Here is a 14366-nt window from a genome sequence, read left to right on the forward strand (position 1 = left end):
TTAGGGGTCAGCCAGCTGCTGCAGCACTGAAAGGGTTGCGTAGAGGGCAGAGAGAGGCCCCTTGGCTTCTAAATCCCAGGTCGACCTGGGGATATTGGGCTCCATCATCAGGCCGCACTCATCTAGCAGGCCGAAGGTGATGGCCACACCCTCATCCTGGAGCAGGGCGAGGAGCTCAGGTTTGAGGGTGAAGGGAATGCTCCAGGGATATTTGAAGTTTGGCTCCAGGATGCTCCTCACCTAGAAGAAACATTGTCAGATTGTACAGATCAGCATATGAGGTCAGAGCCAAGGGGCAAGAGCTTTCATGTCATGGGAACCAGCAGTTACATCCTGGTCAAGTCTTATGATCAGTGTGATCTTAGGCAAGTTATTGGAAATCATTGCACCTTGGTACTTAATTACAAAGTAGTGATAATAAGATTTACTTTGCAGAATAGTGGTCAGTGTTTGAAATTATATACGTATATATATGTGTGTGCATATGTATTTGTCTATGTCTGATATGTATTTATATGTACATTTATATGGAAAGAAAAAGAGAAATTTGCAAATGGTAAATGTGAAATAAAAGCAGGGTTATTACCCAGATCCCCTCAAGCCCAAGGACCTGTATTCTTATAGCTAATTTAGAACTATTGGGGCCCACTTCAGGGTTTGCCATGGAAACAGAGACACTCCTGAGGTCAACTCATACCCATCCTGCCTGCTGTCTTGAGGGAGGCTGCAGTGGGGGATTTCCCAATGCCATATTGAGATCCTGTCTCTCCTCCCAGCGGGACCTGCATCTTCTCTCTTTTCTCAGAATCTTTCTTCTTGTCTCCTGTTCCTTCACCCTCTTTCCTGTGCTGCTGGCCCCAGTGGTTTCTTACCAGCTCCCTCTGCTGGGCCAGGATCCTCATCTTCATAGACTGGGCCAGCAGATCATGTTGGGTGTCACTCAGCACTGGAGGAGGAGACATTTGGGGAAAGACAGTGATGAAGAATCCAGATTTTCCTCTCCCCACCATTAACTAGTAGAACCGGTGAGAGGGGAACTCTGAGACACAGGGATAAAACCCATTAGACTTGAAGAGAAGTTCCCAGCCCTGGGAAGTCTTCCTTCTGCTCTTGGCAGTGGTCTGCAGTATGCTAACTAATGGTCCAGAGAATGGGATTCTGAGACTGGAGGCTGGAGTCATTTGCCTCCAGTGATGTGTTGGATAGACATAGGCCAGTCACTTCCTAGGTCTCAGGCTCTTTTCGTCTCGCATAAGGAGTTTATCACACTAAGCCCTCCAGACCTCAGTGATAATGATGCTGTGAGGAGGAAGGATCATGGTATTTGAAGGGCTTCAGAGAAGTGGCCTCTAATGCATCCTTTTCAGGGGGTCTGGAGGTCCACCCTTGTGACTCTCCCTTTCTTCCCCCAGGTCACTCTTACCCATTATGGCTCCAAGAATGTAAAGGATGTGGTACTTTGGGCTGACCCACGGATCTTCAGTGTTCTTCCTCAGTTCATCTAGAATGGTGCCACCAGGGCCATCCAAATGACCAGAAGGGTTCTCTTCCAGCTATAGGAGGCAGGTATTATTGATAATAACAAGAATACCATTATTATGTAATATTGCCTTTGTCTTTTGTGTCTGTAAGTGATTAACCAAGGTGTGGTAGGTAAGGGTTCTCTACCGCCCCAGGGGACGTCCATCAGCCTCAGTATATGGGGGCTGCAATCCCTGGCCCTGGTTATTGTACCTGGAACCAGAGCCCTTAATCTTTGACTTCCCTTCTCAGTCCCATGGCATTTTCCCCATTTCTTCTCCACCATATATCTTGGTATCCATATCTCCAAGTCTGTCCTCTTCACAGATTTCATCAGCCCTGATCAGCTGTGGGACTGAGCCCCTCACCATGTCCATCAGATGCTGCAAAGCTCCTCTGTCCCCGAGCATGGCCAGAATATTGTGGAACATGGTGTCCCGAAGGTCCTTTGGGAAGCTGGCCAGTGCCTCCATTTCCCGGGAGATCTCCTCTTGTAGATGATTGAAATCTGCGAATGGCATGCTTAAGCTCTGGAGGTGGAAATGCCATAATAGACTAGAAAGATGGACAGTCTCACTTCTCCACAAGAGGGCATAGAATGCGGGTAGGTAAATTAGAGCTTCTAAAAAGGGTTCATTGGAAGTGGAAGAAAATGACCAAGTGCTCATTTCTGAGAAATGTCTGGAATAATGGAGATTCTAGTGTTGAGCTCTAGGGTGGGATTTTTAGGTGCTCTGGCTCAGTTTCTACATCTGTTTAACAGATGTTCCATGTCGTGAGGACTCAATGGGTTCACGTATATAATGTATTTGGGATAGTGCCTTGCACATAAGAGCTACCCTTATTGTCATGTAATTGTGCTTGTGTCTTTATGGGGATGGAAAATACGGCAGTGGAAGCTGGTGATGCTTACACGACATGATAGGTGTAATTGGTTTCATTGAATTGTACAAGTGAAAAATGTGGACTTGGCAAATGTTGTGTTACCTATATTTTTACAATAATAGAAAAAAAGAATTAATTGATGCGTGGATGTTGGAGTTCTCAGCCTCCCCCAGAAGACTTCACCTGACCTCAAGGTGATCTGCTGAGATCGAGAAATCACTAGAATGGAAGCTTCAGAGAGTTGGGCCTTCTGTCTGTGGCATTCATTACTGTATCCCCAGTGTGCAGAATAGTGTCTGTTGCTCAGTAGCTTCAATAAATGATTATTACGTGCATGTAGTAATGAATTAATGAATAAGTGGGCTGAAAAGAAGATAAATTTGGAAATAGAGCACCATTGTGTGAGTTTTGTGAAAACCTCTAGTTGGATACTCAGCCTAGTGATTTCCCACCCAGGCAGCCCCAGATTCCCTCTTAATAAATACTTGCCTTGAGAAGAGCGTCCCTCTATTCTTCCTAGAAAGAGAATCACCAGTGATTGTCTCCTTTCTTCATCCCCCCACATTTGCTTGTAAGACACTTTGAAGGGTTCTGCCTTCTACCACCTCCTCCTCTTCCTGCCCCCACCCCATACACCCCTCCACCACGCCAGGTTGTCCCCAACCCTTTCCATTCCATCCAGCCCCTTCCCATCCTATCCCTCCGGGTCTTTAGCCTTCCTAGCTCTTTCCCATTCTACAGAAAACCAGAGCCAAGGCCATAGGGCAGGGGTGGCACAGGCAGAGGCACTCCCTGCCTTCAGCAAACACGTACTCACCTATTGGGAGAATATCTCCTGTGTAGGCTAGAAAGAGAAATTCAGTTTCTCAACCCAAGAGTTAGTCTCAGAAATACTTGGTTTTGCCAGCCTTCTTCTATTTCTCCTGACCCCCTCCTGTCCACCGAACCTGCCCTTTGTCCAGGTGACCAGATCCCAAGGCTTTGCATATTGGCAACAAAGACAATCAGATGGGTTTTTGGTTGTGACCCGGTATGCAAAGTGGAATGGTGAAGGGATCAGATTCCATTTTCCTAGTTCTAGAAACACCCACTCACCTGACTGGACGTACATTTCTGGAGAAACCTAAGTGCTCACCCACTAAACGTAAGTTAGTCTCCCCCTCCCCTTCCCTTTCCACCACTTTCCCTCCTCCTTCCTCCCCCTTATTTCTCTCCTCTTACCTTTATTTGTAATAATAAAACCTATTCCTTGACTCCTTAAAATGATTTCTGTAAATACAAAACGGAGAATCTAGGAATCCCTGAGAGAGATGGAGCCCCAGGTAGCCCCCTACCCCAGATCTCAGGTTTGCAGGAAGAAAGTTTGGTTTCCCTGTGGCCCCAAGGGTTTGTGGCTGGATCAAAGCAGGGGAGACTGGGAGGTGGTGGAAGACCCTGGCTGGGAGGGAGTCTTTGTGGGTCTGTGGGGGCTGACCCTATAGCAGGGCTCTTATGGACATCTGAAGGGGGTCAGGGCTCAGCAGGGCTCTAGGGCTAGGCAGAGAGCCTGCCAGCTCTGAAACTCACCATCTTGAAAGGTGTTCTGCTCATCATCGTCTGAGATGTGAAGAATGGCTGGATGGGGAAGAAGACAGGTTAGGAGAGCTGGGTTATTCCGGTGAAGATCATTTCACTAGCTCTAGCCTACAGCCTCCGGGGGTGTCCTCTTCCAGGCCAGGGTGTGGCAGCTTTTCCCTGTATGGCCTGGGGACCCCTGGCATGAGAATCACCTGGGATGCTTGTTAAAACTCAGATTCCCTGGCCTCATTCTGTCTTCTGAGTCAGACTCCCTGAGGGGGACCTGGAACCTGCATTTTAAACAGGCGCTTGAGGTAACTGTTATGCTGGCTAACACCTGAGAACTGCCTTATCAGGTGAAAGAAATGGGCCCCCCGCCACCCCCTATGTTGGACTGTCTTCCTGTTGCTCTTTGATTTACTGCTCTGCCTTGTCTGCTACCAATCCGACCATCTTCCTGGGTGATTCGGATTTCACATAGAAAAATTTTATCCTTGTGCAAGACCATAATTTAAGTGTTTGACAAGGGAAAAGAGCCTGTGAAGGAGTCAGAAAAAGAGACCTCATAGAACATGGTGTTGTAGTATCCAGGCAGAGGAGAGTTCCAAGGAGGGACTAATGGAGTGTGTGTGTTCATTGGTGACTTACTCTGAAGCAGTTCACTGGAGGATAGACTGCAGTGGGTTGAGGCATGAATGCCCCTGAGGAAGTGGGGACGCAGATGCTAGGGTAGTCTTTGAGAAAGTTGGCTGTGAGTGGAAGGTGGGTGGGGAGGAGAGGGGAAGTGGAGAGGGACCCTTGGTTGAGGGTGGTTTATAGGCTGGCAGAGACCTGAGCATATCTCAGGCTACGGGGGAGGATCCAGGTCAGCTGAGGTGGCTTAGATAAATTGGCACCAGTCACATTGATGGGCATTTATCTCCATCCTTCATACCAATTTTGGAGAGAAGGTATCCTTTCCATTTTTCAAATAAGAAAGCGGACACTTCGAGAGGGAACCTAATTTTCTCCAAAGTGACCCAGCAAGTGTTGCGGCCAATTATCAAACTGTTCCACACGTTATGTTCCTTTCTGGGATGTTAGGAGTGTGTAAAATGGTTAACGTGCTCTGTTGCTAACTGAAAAGTTGGAGGTAGAGTCCATCCTTTGATACCTCAGAAGAAAGGCCTGGTGATCTACTTCCAAAAAATCAGCCATTGAAAATCCTGTGGAGCACAGTTGTACTCTGACACACAGGAGGTCACAGTGAGCCAGAGCTGACTGATGGCAGCTGCCGTTCTGAGGATTAAACTCATTAACTTCATTCACGTGTGTCAAGTGTTTACTGCGCTGGCACATTGTCATGGTTAGTTCCCTTCATCCTTAGGCCTAACTTGTTTCCACAGGCAAGTCCTACTCCCCCCCAGTGGTCGATGCATGATTTGCAGTCACTACCGTGGGTTTGGGTTTACCGTGAAGTTAATCTTTTGTCTAACTTTGTTCACACTTGCCAACACTTATAAAACATAAAACATTTTGAAGGTGGAGCTATATCCTCTCCCTCCTTAAATTTATAGCACTTTCTCGTTCACCATGACCTTTAAGAGAACTACCATCTCTTGGCCTTCAGCAGATCTCTCCCTAAAGTATGAGTCTCATCCTGTCCCTGTTCCTCAGCAGAGACATCCCTGTTTCGTGTACGGTTGTTCTTTGTCCAGAAGCCAGACTCCACTAACCCTGTAAAACTCTTTTTGTCTGTTTTCATCAACAGAGCAGCTGACACCTGGACACTCCCTGACCAGATACTGCATTGAGGATACAATAGTGGGCAGTGTGTCTGTGTGTGCTTCTTAGTGTGTATGGTGAGGGCATTCCCCCATCTTGGAGGGACTGGGCCCCAGGCTGAGCTCTAGCTGGGACTCAGCATTTGGGGAAAGAGAGACCAAGTACTCTGAGAGCTGGCCTTGTTCCAGCACTCACCATTCCTCCCAGGTATGCTGCAACTGGCTGACACAGATCGGCTCTACCCACGTGGAGTCTGAGCCCAAAGTGGGTGTGTCGGGGGACTGTGGGTTTCGAGGCTAGTGTGGGAGGAAGAGATGTAGACAGAATTTTGTGTTATGTTGTTCAGGAATGCCTGCAGTTTTGTGATTGTGCTAATGTCTTATAGGGCCGTGAGGTAGGGTTATGAGTAATCTGGGCAGAGCTCTGTGGCTCCCTAAGGTGAGCTGCTGAGAGTGATGGGACCTTGAATTAATAGTGGTGGTTGGGATTAGGGGCCTGACTGCTCAGGGATAAAGATGCTTCCAAGTTAGGCACTCCCTTTTGTCTCTCTCATGTAGGAAGATTGCCTCTATATCTCTCTAGTAAGCAACAGTTTAGTTGGAACATGCCTCGGAGGTGGTTTTGAGTGGGTGGTGGGTGTGCGTGTACCCTGGCACATTCTACTTCCTCAACAGGAAAAACAGCAAATGGTCGTATGTCGATGGCCTTTCTCTTCTTGCTTCTCTTCTCAGGAGATGCAGACTCCCTCTCCTCACCTGCCTCCTTCAGCCTCTGCTTACCCCAGCCATCTTCCTTGAGAACCAGCTGCTTCCTCTGATAGGCCATCACCATGCCTTTGGGTAGAGTCAGGGTCTTCTTTCTCACGTTCAGACCTTCTCCCTGGACTTGACCCTGAGGAAAGAAACCATATCCAGAAGTTTACAGCTCTTTGCCTCAGATCACCATTTAAAAAATAATGTTTACTTCTAATCAAGGTTTTATATATATATATGTGCGTGTGTGTATATATATTGTGTATATATAATTTTAAAAGTCAAATAGATGTACAAAGCTCAGGAGAAATAAAAATAACCACAGCAGTCACTTGCTGACTCTTGATTCCTGATTTCCAGTTACCGCTCTTTTTTTCCTCTATTTCAGCCAGTATTTACTTGCATATTTCTAAATTTCATGCATATATTGAAATACTTTCACTTTTTCCAGATTTAAGACTAGCTATTTTTATTCACTTTCTCTTTTTTGATGATGAGTTTTGAGTTTTCTTACTCAGTCCCAACCCTTAGCCTGCATTTCTTCTTTCCCATCTTTCTAAATTAGGTACATCACAATGTCTGTTTAAGTTCATATTCAGGGTTTCCTGTTGGGGAGAATGCTTTTCCTCACTCCGGACACTTCCTTTATCAGTTATTTAACGTGATGGCCCTGTTCCCTCTGCCTTTTTACTCTTCCTTTTCAGGGGAGGTGGGAGATACATTTTTGGAGACCTTATATATCTGAAGACATTTTTATTTTGCTCTCACACTGATCAATAGTTTGATTGTACATCGATTTTTAGGCTGGAATTCTTCAGATTCCTACCCACCCCCCTTTTTCGAAACATTTATGATCTTTTTGAGGCAACTGTCCTGAAATTTCACACTTACACTCCTTGCTTGGGTCTATTTTGACCCATTTATGCAGTGCCCTCAGTTAGCTATTTCATTCTGGAGTCACTGTCTTCAGATCTCAGAACCTTTCTCGTTTTATTTCTCTGATGATTTTTCCCATTGCATTGCACCTCAATTCTTCCTTTTTAGGACTTCTGTTATTCAGAAGTTGGGTCTCCTGAACTGACTCTCATTTTCTTATTCATGTTTTCCAGTTACTTTGTTGAATTTCCTTGATTTTATTTTCTATTTAAGTTAAACAAATTCTGCTAACATTTTTAATTTTTAAGAGCTAAAAATTACGTTTCCCCAAAATTTGCATTCAAGTCCTAACCCCTGTTCTTGTTTGGATATGGGGGTTTCTTTGTTATGTTAATGAGGCCATTCCAGAGCAGGGTGTGTCCTAAACCTAATATCTTCTGAATGGTCTCTTGTAAAAAAGCAGAATAGACATAGACACACACGGACAGGAGAAAATGCCTTGTGAAGACCTGTTCCTAAGGAACATGAAAAATTGCTGACAGACACCAGTAACTGGGAGAGAGACCCACAGAAGGAATTGACATGACCGAGACCCTGATGTGAACTTTTAGCTTCTATGACTGTGAGAATTCCTGTTCTTTAAAGCCATCCACTTGTATTTTTTTGTAGCGGAAGCACTAGGTAACTGAAACACTATGAATAGTCTTTTTTTAAATAGTGAACTATTTTTTCATGGAAACAAAATGTTACCTCTTTGCTAGATGAAATATTTCTTTCCTTCGTATGTTGTCTTTGTTTCTCGGAACTTGTGCATTTCATCTAAGTTTTCCAGTATGTCGGTGTACCGTTGTTTACAGTGTTCTCTTATGATCCTTTTTATTTCTGCGAAACCTGTAGTGTCGGTTTCATTCTCATTTTAGTAATTGAACTCTTTTCTCTCTCTCTCTCTTTTTTTTAAGTCATTCTAGGTAAAGTCTTGTCAATTTTGTTGATCATTAAAAATAACCATCTTTTGGTTTGTTGATTGCTCTGTTGTTTTTCTATTCTCTATTTTGTTTTACTCAACTCTGATATTATTTTCCTCCTTCTTCTAGCCTTGGGTTTAGTTTGCTCTTCTTTTTCTTGTTTCTTAAGCTATAGCATCAGGTTACTGATTTTGAGATCCTTCTTTCCTAACTCAGCTCCTATCCCTGGATTGGGGTTTGGATGAAGCTACTGCACTGTTCGTGTCGGGCACAAAATTGAAGGGAGTGCCAAAAAACTCAGTAATCAAGATACGTGGTAATTTCAGGCAATACTTTAAAATAAAAATTAATGGCAAAAAATCCACGATGAACAAAATATCGAACTTTTGAATAAACACAACAAGCTTCTGTAAAGATTTGCAGCCTTGGACACACTATGGGGCGGTTCTACTCTGTCCTATGGGGTTGCCATGAGTCGGAATTGACTTGGTGGCGATGGATTTGGTTTTTGGTTTTTATTCCTTACGAAGTATGTAATTATGGTATTTTTGGAGGCCTGCTTGACAGTCAATATATATCACCATAAACATTTATTTATGAGAGAGCCATATCTCAGAAACATGAAGCATGTCCCCAGGCAACCTAGTTAGCAGTTGGCTCCATCTTCTTATTCACCAGGATGCCATTCTCATCAGATACCTGTGGAGAGTCCAGTGTAGACCAGTGGAATGGAAAGCTTTAATGTACATAAACACACACCGATCCAAAATAAAATTGATACAAACCATGAACCAGTGGTGATGTTCAAAATGTTTAACTGACTTTAGAACTGTGTCTGGCTGAGAACAGCTGGGATGGTACACTGGTGCGCACAGCTGAGCAGTCGCCCTGTGAGAAACAACCCAGAGGGTTTTCTTCTCCTCTTCTCAAAAAAAAAAAAAATTTTTTTTTTTTTCTTTCTCAGAAGGCACAGTCTACCAACCAGAGCTGTTGGAAACTCAAAGCTGAACATCAAAATATCCTCCATTCTGGAATAATGTTTCATTTGCTTCAAGCTTCTTTTATCCACTGGACTTGTTATCAAATGGCCGAGATTGGAGTCTGGGTCTTCTCCAGTGCTAATTCACCAACCTTGGGAAAGTTACCTAACATCTCAGCTTTTTTTTTTATTTTTTGTAACTCTAAAGCTGCTAACCAAAAGGTTGGCACTTCGAATCCACCAGGTGCTCCTTGGAAACCCTATGGAGCAGTTCCACTGTGACCTACATGGTTGCGATGAGTTGGAATCAACTCAGCAGCAGCGGGTTTTTTTTGATTTAACTCTAAAATGAGGGCAAATTGCACGTGAAATATCTTTTGCTTAAAAGCATATTTTAACTTAAAAAAAAACTTTATATATCCCTGGCACATTACTGATGCAGAATAAATATTTGATAAGTGAATTTGTTTAAATTAACCTGGTGGTGCAGTGGTTAAGAACTCGGCCGCTAACCAAAAGGTTGGCAGTTTGTATCCACTAGCCACTCCTTGGGAACCCTATGGGGCAGTTCTACTCTGTCCTGTAGGGTCACTGTGAGTCGGAATCAATTCGATGACAGTGGGTTTGGTGCTGTAAGTTTGATGTTAGAGGTCTCTTATTTCTTCCAGCTGTAAAACTGGAACCCATCGTTTACCCCCCCCAAAAAAAAAGCAAAATATAATACCACATAATTAAATCTATTTCCTATTTTATTGCATATATTAAAATACTATGAATGATACAAGATATTTAGATTAGATATTAGATTGAATTAAATAGTAGAATATACTCTCAGATCAGGAGTCAGGTTTTCTTTGTATGTGAGATTTTCTTGACAACTGAGAAGTGGGTAATACTCTATCCCACCCCAGCTCCTAGATAGAGGCCCTGATTAGGATCCAGAGGCTGCTGGAAAGTGAGGCAGGACTGGCTGGGCTGGTTGTGTTCTTTGTGCTTTCATCCCACTGCAGGACAGATCTGTACCTTGACGTATGGATTCCAAGGGGTGGAGAACTTGCCCCCACTGCTCACATGGCCCATTTTGTTCAGCGTAGTATTCTTGGTCAGTTTCATGATCTCTGTGACCACGTATAAGTTCTCCCTTTTGTCACGGCACTCCTTCAGAAACGCTGGCTCTTTCTCCAGTGTTTCCCTGGGGATATAAGGAAGGTAAAGAAGGGTAAGAGCTGGGAAAGGAACACCTTCTTTCCTTGCTCTGGATTACACTTCCCCTTAGGACCTAGAAGGGGTGCAGTGCATTTAGACTTAGACAGGTAAATCCTCAATGGGTAGGAAGATACTGACTTAGGAGGTTAAGTTACCAATGGCAACAGAACATTTTCTCTGATGGCTAAGGTGGAAGAGTATGTGTGCCATATCTTTATGGGCATCTACATGTTCCAGAATGATAGAGGTCATGTTATGGGTAGTTTATAGATTTACCCCACCAGGACCTCTCACGAAAAGGCTAGAAGTAGACCAGTTCAGATGGTTGAGACAGACCTAGGGAGATCCCACTGACCAAGCTGGGGAAACCCATACCACTCACACAATTGGGATGGGAAATAGAGCAGAATGGGTGAAGTATGAAGAAGCAGAGAGGATTCTTTTCTTTCTCTCTTTTTTTTAAAAAAAATTTTTTTATTGTGCTTTAAGTGAAAGTTTACAAGTCAGTCTCTCATACAAAAATTTATATACACCTTGCTGTATACTCCTAATTGCTCTCCCCCTAATGAGACACCCTGCTCCTTCCCTCCATTCTCTCTTTTTGTGTCCATTCCATCAGCACAGAGAGGATTCTTGACGATTTTCAAGACTAATGATTTTCAAGACAGGTGGATCTTTATGCATTGACTCTCCTTGGTGGGTAGATTGGTAAATTGAGGATATAGGTTTGGGAGAGATGTGAGAGGTTTGAAGTCCTAAAGGCAAATTTCATCTCTGTTTCAGCTTTGAGGCCTCAACCTTGTTTCTACACAGAGCCACTACTGGGCTTAGTGCCCTAGATTCCAGCTGTGTGGAATACTGAGACACTTAACTTACTTTTCCGGGGAAGAGGTTACTGAATATCCAGTACTGAGTTTTCCCATTGCTCTTGGAGTAAAATTCAAGCTCCTTACTGTGCCTTCAAGACTGTCTGTCATTTGGCCTCTGCTTATCTCCCTAGCCTCATTTTTTATCACCCTTAGGCTTAGCTTCCACCTTGCTGGCCTTGCTCTGATCCCTGAACACACCAAGCTCTGTCCTGCCCCAGGGGCTTTAAGCCCTCAGTCTAGACCCCTTTTCTCTTGCTCTGGAGTGTATCTTCTCACCTGGCAGGTCTCACCTCAAATACTAGCTTCATCAAGAGACCTAAACAGACTTCTCCATCGAGCCCCCCTCTTTCATCTCATCCAGTTCATTGTCTTCAGAGTACCTATCAGGGTCTGTCATTACTTTTGTACCTGAGAAACATTACAGGCCTCTCATCCCATTTATTACAAGGATCTAACTGCCTGTTTTCTGAATTTAAAGTTTTGATTTCAGGCTTTTTTCTTTTGGTGGTAGCTAATAAACTTTATCCTTGAAATAGCAGCTTCTTTAAATGCTGAAAGAAATCCCTAAGAGAATTTTTTTTTCTTTCCATGCAGCTACAGAAATCCAGATACTGTTTTGCATCATAAACAGTCTTTGTAGTTGTTAGCTCTGATAAGGGTCTTCTAAGACACCAGCAAGGAATACTGGTGGTGCAGTGGTTAAGCGCTCGACTGCTAACTGACAGGTCAGCCGCTCGAACCCACCAGCTGCTCTGTGGGAAAAAGATGTGGCAGTCTGCTTCTTTAGGGATTTACAGCCTTGGAAACACTATGGGGCAGTTCTACTCTGTCCTGTAGGGTTACTATGAGTCTGAATTGACTCAGCTGCAATGGATTAAATGGGTTAGCACACCAGTACAGAAATTGTGTAATGAGTGTCAAAGTAACTTTTAGTCTCTAAAACAGCCTGTGGATTTTGACTAGTTACTCACTAAGTAAGTCAGTGCCTTGGTAGGAATACTGTTTAAATTGACATGTCTGGTTTCTAAAAGATATAAGAACTCACGAGTTTTTTTTTTTTTGTTTCTTTGTTTAAGCCTTTAGAGGATCATTGGACAGCCGCCTTTTTCTACATGCATGGAGATAAAGTAAGTTCTAGGACCCTGCTGCATACGTTATTCAAGAGTTTCAGAGTCTTTTTCTCATTTAAATGAGTACTTCATTCATTTATTTTTTAATTGCCATTTTCTCACTCTCTGCCTGTCCCCTGTCCCCACTAAATACAAGCTACTTTAGGTCAGGGATTTTTATCTGTCTTGTTCATCATTCTGTCGCTGGTACATAATAGCATGCTAATGGGCAATTACTGATTTAATAAATATATATTAGGTAACAAGTGACTATTTGTTGGGTAAATGAATGAAAAAATGAATGCCCCAGGAGAGCAGGGCAACCTGTGATATCATCATCTTCATTCCTAGCCTCAAAACAAAGCCTGCTAGGTGTCTCTTTGCCTCTGAGGAGAGCATCCTTTAGGGTCTGCTGACTGCTCCTGTCCTTTCTCATGGGCTCACCTCTTTTGAAGGTCTGTCCAGGTTTGGGGTGGGATTCTAACAAACTGAAACTCGAGGGAGGATTCTTGGAACTCAGTAGCGTTCCCCGACACGCTCATTTCTAGCCCAACGTTCACCTTCACATCCACACCACCCTTCTGCTTCTGGACCTCAGCGATATTGAAGAGGAATGGTTCTGTCGAGACAGTTTCTGAGGAGAAAAAAATTGACCTTAGGTTTAGCCAAGAATGAACTTTGGAACAGCTAGTGTATGAAAAGGAATAACTGAAGCTTCAGCCCCAGGGGTCCCTGGGTGGTGCGGATGGTTAATGTACTTAGCTGATAACCCCAAGGCTGGAGGTTTGAGTCCACCCAGAGTCACCTCGTGAGAAAGACCTGGTGATCTACTTCTATAAAAATCAGTCATTGAGAACCCTGTGGAGCACAGTTCTACTCTGACACCCCTGGGACTGTCATGAGTTGGAGTAGGCGGGATGACAACTAGTTTCTGGTTATTTTGCCCCATCTTTCCTTTACATTTAAGTGTCTCAGTGGTGAAGCGAACTGATCAATTAATGTTTTAAGTCATGAGGCCAAACGTTTAATTCCGCAGAGGGGTTGATTAACAGGGATAATATCTTTACCCTAAGAAATGATGACGTCACTTGTACAGGAGACTCACGGGCCCGTCTTTCCTGACACAGCATCTGTGTCTGCTGCCAATACAGCATCCAGCACAAGGAGGCAGCACACTGGAGCAGAACATGCTTAGAGCAGACAGACATGGCTTTAGATCCTAGTTCTACCAGTTGCCAAGAATGTAACTTCTAACAAATTATTATCTTCATTTCCTCTTATGCAAAATGGGGATAATATCCCTACCTCAGGTCTGTGAACTAGTGTTACCTGGGCCCACATATTTAGTAGATTCTCAAATAATCTTAATTCCTTGCCTCTTGCCTTTAGGGAAGGTTGGTCCTGAGATCTGCCCATCTTGGGATTTCAGAAACTCTTGGTTGTAGTGCTACCTCTGTCTGTGCACCTGTGTTTTATACTCCTTGCCCCCTTACCACTGGATGGCAATACCTGGGATTGAAGAACTTGGCTCCAGGATGTCCATAAGGGAGAATTCGGTTGGAATGTCAGGTTGTTTCCAAAACTGTGAGAAAAAGTTGCCCTTCTTCTTCCGTATCATAATAAACTGTTGAAATTTGGTGGCACTGCTCAGGCTTCTGACGGGCTTCAGATCTTCCCTCCCCACCTCTTTGAGCAAATTCTTGACGTAACGCTCAAACATGGAGGTCATGTTGCTAGGAGCGGATAGAAGGGGAGTACAAAGCTCACTTGGGAGGAAGAAGAAAATGGGGAATCTCTTACAGATGTTTGATATTTTTCCTAAAGAGAAGGGATCTAGACATATCATTGCCAGTTTTCATCTTAGAACAGTGACTAGATTGTTA

At 43.9% G+C, this 14366-nt stretch overlaps 1 protein-coding gene across 1 annotated transcript; it reads right to left on the reverse strand.

Moving 5' to 3' along the window:
• Positions 1–14212, reverse strand: GSDMC (gasdermin C). The gene is made up of 9 exons (XM_049854619.1): positions 13993–14212; positions 12928–13117; positions 10323–10491; positions 6513–6618; positions 3973–4020; positions 1890–2029; positions 1424–1553; positions 873–946; positions 1–240 (listed from the first exon to the last, which is right to left on the reverse strand). The coding sequence occupies exons 1-9, from the start codon at positions 14210–14212 to the stop codon at positions 1–3; spliced, it is 1317 nt and encodes a 438-aa protein (XP_049710576.1).
• Positions 14213–14366: the final 154 nt, after the last annotated feature.

This window comes from Elephas maximus, chromosome 15 (genome assembly GCF_024166365.1).
Source record: "Elephas maximus indicus isolate mEleMax1 chromosome 15, mEleMax1 primary haplotype, whole genome shotgun sequence".
In the NCBI taxonomy this organism is placed as follows: Eukaryota; Metazoa; Chordata; class Mammalia; order Proboscidea; family Elephantidae; genus Elephas; species Elephas maximus.

Excerpts from the sequence above, each read along its gene's own strand:
- GSDMC (XM_049854619.1), bottom strand. The coding sequence starts at position 14,212 with ATGACCTCCATGTTTGAGCGTTACGTCAAGAATTTGCTCAAAGAGGTG. Across the intron at positions 1,554-1,889 it reads TGCAGCATCTGATGGACATG|CTGGAAGAGAACCCTTCTGG; the intron begins GTGAGGGGCTCA and ends TGCCTCCTATAG. Across the intron at positions 947-1,423 it reads CATTCTTGGAGCCATAATGG|TGCTGAGTGACACCCAACAT; the intron begins GTAAGAGTGACC and ends CTCCTCCTCCAG.